At 36.8% G+C, this 8,202-nt stretch overlaps 1 protein-coding gene across 4 annotated transcripts; it reads left to right on the top strand.

The window, feature by feature from the left end:
- The first annotated feature begins 570 nt into the window (after positions 1–570).
- Positions 571–3,876, top strand: LOC145164238 (toll/interleukin-1 receptor-like protein). 4 transcript variants are annotated; one of them, XM_079082969.1, is made up of 5 exons: positions 571–756; positions 850–1,041; positions 1,117–1,369; positions 1,466–1,790; positions 2,589–3,876. In XM_079082969.1, the coding sequence occupies exons 3-5, from the start codon at positions 1,282–1,284 to the stop codon at positions 2,641–2,643; spliced, it is 468 nt and encodes a 155-aa protein (XP_078939095.1). In that variant the 5' UTR covers positions 571–756; positions 850–1,041; positions 1,117–1,281; the 3' UTR covers positions 2,644–3,876. The 4 variants fall into 4 exon arrangements, 3 of the variants coding, with proteins under 3 accessions (XP_078939095.1, XP_078939090.1, XP_078939089.1); XM_079082964.1 differs by having other exon boundaries at positions 1,117–1,790; positions 2,594–3,876; XM_079082963.1 differs by having other exon boundaries at positions 572–756; positions 1,117–1,790.
- The last annotated feature ends 4,326 nt before the right edge of the window (positions 3,877–8,202 follow it).

Below are 8,202 nucleotides of genomic sequence, written 5' to 3'. Positions count from 1 at the left end.
ATTTGAAAAAAAAAACAAAGGTTTAAAATACATATACAAAAAATATGAAATTAAAGTTTGGAATTTTTCTTTAAAAAAAATTGTACTAATATCATAAAAACAAACAAAAGTGGTAAAAGTAATGAAAGTTATTCAAAACAATATAAGTTGTAGATACAAAATTCTTAAACTAAAATAAAACTGGATCTAAAATCTAAAAAAAAGAAATTTAAGGACTTCGATCCGGTTTAAGTATTAAATCATAAAAAATGTTAAAAATCAGTTAAACCTGGAATAACAACATTGTAAAACCAAAATTCGTGAATGAATTTAAATTTTAAGGTGAAGATGTAAAAAACTACTTAGGGGACTTGGACCCAGATCTGGGCCGGGTATATGGGTCGGGTAAAATCCGATTACATTATATTTTTTAATCCATGTAAAAGAAACGGACGTACACTAAGAAAAAAAACAAAAAAAAACTCAAACACGTGACCTATTAGCACAGAATCAACATTCAACAAGCACCTTACGATTGAGTTAGGATAAGGCCACCAACGTTAATGTTCATCCTGCATGATAATATATTAAGAAAACTTGTGAAACGAAAAACATTCTCGTCTCTTGTCGTCTCCCTTCCTCGTTGACTGGCCGTTTGCATGAAGACTTACCGCCGTTCGCTTTTGTAATTTTCAGTCGTCTTCAATTCTTTTCTAATCGCCGTTGGTTCGTCTTGTATCATCGCCGCTTCAGACCTCTTTGTCATCGCGTAAGCAGGTAACTATGAATTATGAAAGCGCATTTTACGTCTCATATATACTCATTTTGTAGTAACACTAAATTGCCTGGTGATGTTCCCTTTCTGTAAAGCTTTCTGAACTATTGAAGCTAGATTGTAAGACATCTCAGTTTTCGTGAAGTACTTTTGGGTGTTATATTCCAAAGTTAGGATTTTGCTAGAGCAGTGTCAGATCCTAAATCGGTGAATTCATGGTCTAATTCCTTGTCAATTTAACAACTACCATGTTCGTCAGCAAAGCTTATGCAATAGAAGACTATAAGGTGTTATTTTAGGGGTTTAGACTGTTTGATGAGAATTAAGTTGCATAAGGTATTAATACTTTTGATTTTATGTAGACTGTAGAGACATTACATATGGGATCTTGAGATTGAGGCACAAGTAAGGAAAGCGTGGGATCTAAAAGCTTCAGAACGCACTATTTACTTTCTGATGATGTCTGGAGGAAACTGAGTTTCAGAGGTTGTTGGGAAAGGTGAAGGCTCCTCAACCCATAACTCATAATGGTTGAACTCCATGAGATTTCAGAAGGATCTTCATCTTCTTCATCAACTCATGGTCGTGGATATGATGTATTTTTAAGTTTCAGAGGTGTTGACACTCGTAATAGTTTCACTAATCACCTTTATAATGCTCTCATTCATGCCAACATCACTACCTTCTTAGATGATGAAGAGATTGAAACAGGGGAAGATCTGAAACCAGAATTGGAGAGTGCTATTAAATCATCCAGGAACTATGCTGCTTCCACATGGTGTCTTGATGAACTGGTGCTGATCCTTGAGCAACGTAGGACATCCAAACATATTGTAATTCCCATCTTTTATCATGTGGAGCCCACCCATGTCAGGAAACAACAAAGTAGCTTTGGAGATGCAATGGATAAGCATAGACAAAAGATGGAGGCAGAGACAGATGAAAATAAAAGAAGTCAATGGGCTCAAAAGATGGAGAGATGGAATAAGGCACTTATAGAAGTTGCTGATTTAAAAGGGAAGGATGCAAATGGCAGGTAACTACTTTCTAACCCATATTTCCTTACTCCTTTTATATTTGATAAATTAGTGCATGAAACTCAATTGCATCTTTTCCTTATGCATTTCAATATGTTTCTTCATAATCATCTAATAGTTATATTTTTTGATGTGTTTAAATTTGGATAAATCTTAAAGAAATGCTTGAAGTTGATTCTAATCTTTGCAATTATGTGATTACATAAGTTAATTCATATAGGCAGGTTAACCATTTTGCTAATTTTAACACATTTCTTATGCATTTATTACTTATCATATATAAATTCATTTAGATAATCCATTTCAGTGATTTTTATATGCTATCAATTAATAAACCAAATTTTGAATGCTTTTATTTTTCTTTTACTATTTTATATCATTCTATCTTCAAATCATGTCATCTGTTATTATGATGAATAAATGTTCTTGTAAGTACTAAAGGCTAAGTTATAACTATTGACTAACATTTTGTTATGATTCATGCAATACTACATCGATATTTAAGTTTGGTGGTATTGTAGAAACACTGAAATCTTGGTGGCCCGTTAACAAAATCTTCTATTACATTGGTGGCTCTTGTCTTATTATAGATAATAATTATGACCTTGCACATTATGGGCTTATATGGTTACAATTGCAAATACGATAATCTTTATGATGTTAAAAACTTAATCAAAGAATAGCTTAATATGCTATGATTTTGATTTGGATATTTAAAAAAAAATTAAATCTCCAATATGGCATTATGTTAGTTTTTTGGATTGTCTCTTTTGGTTCTTACTAAAATCAAATTCCAGGATAGAGGTGGAGCTTATTGATGAAATTGTCAACGGCATCTTCCATAAATTATGAATACCCTCAAGGTTTCCACTGCCACAACTTATTGGGATGGACAATTCCATTAAATTCGTCACTTCATGGTTGAAAGATGCATCTTCACATACGACAAATCTACTCACTATATTGGGTCTGGGTGGAATGGGGAAGACGTCTTTAGCCAAATATGTGTATACATTACATTTTCATGAATTTGACACAAGCAGTTTCATTGAAAATATCACTGGAAGATGTGATGAAAAATCTAATGGGATTCTTGATGTACAAAAACAACTCTATGATGACATTTTAAAATGGAGTTCAGTTCAAGTTCATGATGTTTCTACATACACCTCAATGATAGAGAATGCAGTAGCTCATAAAAAAGTGTTTCTGGTTCTAGATGATATTGGTAGTCTTGACCAATTAGATGCATTACTTGGAAGCAAAGGTTTTCATCCCGTAACCAAAATCATGATAACAAAAAAAAATGCATGGTTTACAAAGAGTTGTGCACTTTTCAAAAGGAACATTAAACCCAAGTATGTGGAGCACAAGCTTGAAGGCTTATCAATGATTGGATCAAAAAACCTGTTGTGTTATCATGCATTTATGTGCAATGATCCCAAGGTAGGTTACGAAGAGGTGTCAGAAAAGCTAGTAAAGTATTGTGAAGGACATCCAATGGCTCTTAAAGTTTTGGGTAGGTCTTTACACAATCGTGATGTAACTTATTGGGAGGGGTACATAGATGAACTAAAGAAAGAAAACGTTCATGTGGAAAATGTTGCCTCCAAAATTAGCAAGTGGCAAATAGTTCAGGGGTTATTTCTATAACTTATCATTTACTATTCATAGTTTGACTATGAATAGTAATATAAGTGTGAAATGTTTGAAAATGAGAATGGACGGTAATATGGATTGGCAACTTGTTTGGTAAATATTAGGCGCATGCTTTTTGGGTCAACAATGGAGGCGCGGTATAAACAAGTCAAATTAGAAGGCGCAACAATTTTTGGACGAAAAACTCTTTTTTCTTTTCCTTTCATATTACATTCCCTTTGGCTATAAATAGCCTAAGCCATTTTCATCATAAACACACGAACCAAAATCAAAGTATATATAGAAAAGCATTAAATATATATACTTATACACCACCGTGTATTTTAGCTCTCCCACTCTATTTGTAATCTCTTTCATAATCCCTGTAAACACTGCAAATTATAGTGAATTGTTTCTCGGCTTCCTCCGCCCGTGGTTTTTTTTTTCCGATTTGGGTTTCCACGTAAATTCCTGTGTCTCTATTCTATTTATTTTATTCGTATTACGTTGTGATTATTACGCTTTGATAATTTTTGATCCCATTCCGCATTGAGCTATATTATTTAAGTCAATTCGTATCCGTCGTATTTTACAACAATTGGTATCAGAGCATCCGGGTTGTGATATTAGCTCGTTGGGATCATTTTATCAAGTAATTAATCATGTCTTCGGTAAAATACGATATTCCACTACTGGATCGTAACACCCGATTTCCGTTGTGGCAAGTAAAGATGAGAGACATTCTCATTCAGATGGATTTACACAAGGCGCTCTTGGGTTTCAATAAGATGCCCGATACATGGACCGAAGAAGAAAAGGAGATGAAAGATCTGAACGCTTTATCCCAGATTCGTTTGCACTTGTCAAACGATGTTTTGCAAGATGTTCTAAAAGAAACGTCAGCGGCTTCTTTATGGCTAAAGTTGGAGCAACTGTTGATGACCAAGAGCTTACCAAACAAGTTGCATTTGAAGCAACGATTGTTCAATCTCAAGATGATTGAAGGAGGCTCTTTAACTGAACATATATCCACATTTAAAGAGTTAGTAAATAACTTAGAGAATATGGATGTTCAGTATGAAGATGAAGACTTGGCTCTATTCTTACTGTCGTCGTTGCCAGAATCCTATAGCCATTTTCATGATACTATTATCTATAGCCGTGACACTCTAGTTTTAGATGAAGTCTATACAGCTTTGGATTCCAAAGAGAAGATGAAGCATATTACTGGTGGTGGTTCAAGTGATGCTAAAGCCGAAGGTTTGAATGCCAGAGGAAGAACAACAGAGAGAAGTAGAACTTCTCAATCTTCCAACAGAACCAGATCCAAGTCAAAAGGCAAACGAAAGTTTTGCAACTATTGTCACAAGAAGGGACATGTGCTTGAAGAATGCTTCAAGTTGAAGAATAAAGAAAAAGAGAAGACGGCAGCAAATGGTAAACAAGCTAGCACTTCGGGTGAAGCCGATCTAGCTGAGGTCGAAGGTATTGGAGAACTTTTGACAGTTTATTCAGATAAACTGGATTCCACTGGTGATTGGATACTCGACTCTGGTTGTACTTTTCATATGTGTCACAACAAAAGTTGGTTTTACACATTTGAAAAGGTTAACCAGGGCTATGTGTTGATGGGTAACAATACTACATGTCCAGTTCTTGGACATGGTTTAGTCAGGATCCGTATGTTTGACGGAGTTATTCAAACCATGGGGGATGTTAGATATGTTCCTGACCTCAGAAGAAACTTGTTATCTCTCAGTTCCTTTGACAAAAAGGGATACGAGTTTGCTGGTAAAGGTGGAGTTCTCAGGGTATTCAAAGACGGTTCCGACAAACTGAGAGCCGAACGAAAAACCTCAGATCTTTACTTTCTTGACGGGCAAACAATTTCGAGTGATGCTGCTGTTGTGTCAAAGTCTTTTTCTGATCCAGATCAGTCCCGTCTTTGGCACCTTCGACTCGGCCATATGAGTTTTCAAGGCATGTCAGAATTGAGTCGAAGAGGTTTACTTGGTCAACAAAAGATTGTTGATTTGGATTTCTGTGAAGACTGTGTATATGACAAGGCAAAACGAGTGAGGTTTGCAAGTGGTATCCATACAACGAAAGGACCACTTGATTATGTTCACTCGGATTTGTGGGGACCGGCTCGAGTTCCTTCAAAAGGTGGAGCTATTTATATGCTCACTATTATTGATGATTTCTCCAGGAAGGTGTGGTCTTTCTTCTTAAAAAATAAAGGAGACGTTTTCTCTACCTTCAGAAATTGGGAAGTTCAGGTTGAAAAGCAATCAGGTCTGGTGGTAAAGTATCTTCGTACGGATAATGGACTTGAGTTTTGCTCAGAAGAGTTTAATGTCTATTGTCAAAAGGAAGGCATTACTCGACATCGCACAGTAGTCCATTCACCTCAACAAAATGGTGTAGCTGAAAGGATGAATCGCACCATTATGGAGAAGGTCCGGTGTATGCTTTCTAATTCCAAATTGCCAAAGTCTTTTTGGGCGGAGGCTGCTTCGACTGCTTGCTATGTTATCAACCGATCACCGTCACGAGCAATCGAGAAGAAAACTCCGTTTGAATTATGGTCCGGTAAACCTGCAAATTATTCAGATTTAAAACCATTCGGATGTCCAGCGTATGCACGAGTTGACAATGGGAAGCTAGAACCAAGAGCAATCAAATGCGTTTTTCTTGGGTACAATCAAGGTGTAAAGGGTTACAAGTTATGGAGCTTTGATTTGAAGAAAATTATCATCTCAAGAGATGTTACTTTTGATGAGTCTGCTATAATTCAACCAGTTGCTGACTCTTCTAAAAGAACAGATGCATCAGATGTATCATCCGAAGCAAATAAAGAGAATGCTCAAATGGAGGTGGAGCTTCCTACTTCACCTACCACTAATCAGAGTACAAATCAGCATCAAGATTCTTCTTCGTCGGATGAGCATGTTGTTGGTGAAGATTCAACACCTTCACAACCACAAGCTACTACTCCAAGCATTGCAAGAGATAGACCGAGAAGACAGATTATTCCTCCGAAGAGGTATGCTGAATCTGATTTGGTTGCCTATGCTTTTATTGTTGCTGATAATATTGAGTCCGCAACGGAGCCTGCAAATTATGACGAGGCTATCAAATCTGAAGACTCAAATGATTGGATGCTCGCTATGCAAAATGAGATGGAATCCTTGCAGCGAAACAGTACTTGGAATTTAGTTCCTATTCCGAAAGGGAAGAGACCAGTTAAATGCAAGTGGGTCTACAAGCTCAAGGAACCTGTCAACCCAAATGATAAACCAAGATACAAAGCTCGGTTAGTAGCTAAAGGCTACAGTCAGATTCCTGGTATTGATTACACTGACATTTATTCCCCAGTTGTCAAACATACTTCCATTCGTGTGTTGTTGGGGTTGGTTGCTTCTAACGATTTTGAGTTAGAACAACTTGATGTCACTACAGCTTTCCTAAATGGTGAGCTTGAGGAAGAGATTTTTATGCAACAACCTGAAGGTTTTGTAGTTCCTGGAAAGGAGAACTACGTATGCAAATTGAACAAATCTCTTTATGGCTTCAAGCAGTCTCCTAGACAATGGTACAAGAGGTTCGATTCTTTCATGACCAGTCACAAATTCAGCAGGTGCACCTATGATAGCTGCGTTTATTTCAAGAAAGGTGACAATGGTTCAAAGATCTACTTACTCTTGTACGTGGATGACATGTTGATTGCAGCAAAAGATATGAAGGAGATTCAGAAGTTAAAAGACCAGTTGAAAGCTGAATTTGAAATGAAGGACTTAGGAGCTGCCAAAAAGATTTTAGGTATGGAAATTATTCGTGACAGGAAGTCTAGGATCTTGCATCTTTCTCAGAAAAGTTATATTGAGAAAGTCCTAAGACGCTTCAGTATGCACGAAGCAAAGTCTGTCAACACACCTTTTGCAGCTCATTTCAAGCTATCATCCGCTTTGAGTCCTACTAATGAGACTGATATGGCTTACATGACACGTGTTCCATACTCTAGTGCTGTTGGATCTTTGATGTATGCTATGATCTGCACGCGCCCTGATTTGGCTTATGCTGTTAGCAAGGTTAGTAGATACATGGCGAACCCGGGGAAAGAACACTGGAAAGCAGTACAGTGGATTTTTCGTTATTTACGTGGTACGTCTTCTATGTGTTTACGTTTTGGTAAATCTAACACTGGGGTGTTCGGATATGTTGATTCAGATTATGGCAAAGATTTGGATAAACGAAGATCAATTACAGGATATGTGTTTACTCTAAATGGTTGTGCTGTTAGTTGGAAAGCCCAGTTACAGTCTACAGTTGCCCTGTCTTCTACCGAGGCAGAGTACATGGCGATTACAGAAGCAGTTAAGGAAGATATCTGGTTGAAGGGGTTATTTGGAGAACTCGATGATAGAATAAAGGTGACCACAGTTTTCTGTGACAACCAGAGTGCTATCTTCTTGAGTAAAGATCAAATGTTTCATGACCGAACTAAGCATATTGATATTCGTTATCATTTTGTGCGGGATATCATTGAAAAAGGCGATTGTGTTGTGGACAAGATTCATACAGATTATAATCCCGCTGATATGTTCACTAAAAGTCTTCCTATAGCCAAGTTCAAATTATGTTTGGACATGGTGGGTGTTTCTGATCGCAGTTGAGCCTGAAGGCTCGTAGGTGGAGGAAGTATTATTTATTTTTCGGAAACAATTTTTCTCTATATAATTTTGCAGGTTCTTATGGAAGTTTTAGAGTTTG

The sequence above is a fragment of the Lactuca virosa genome, chromosome 1, assembly GCF_052849685.1.
Source record: "Lactuca virosa cultivar CGN04683 chromosome 1, Lactuca_virosa_CGN04683_v6, whole genome shotgun sequence".
NCBI lineage: Eukaryota > Viridiplantae > Streptophyta > Magnoliopsida > Asterales > Asteraceae > Lactuca > Lactuca virosa.
The sequence above is the reverse complement of the archived record's forward strand: the minus strand, read 5'-3'. Positions and strand labels throughout refer to the sequence as shown.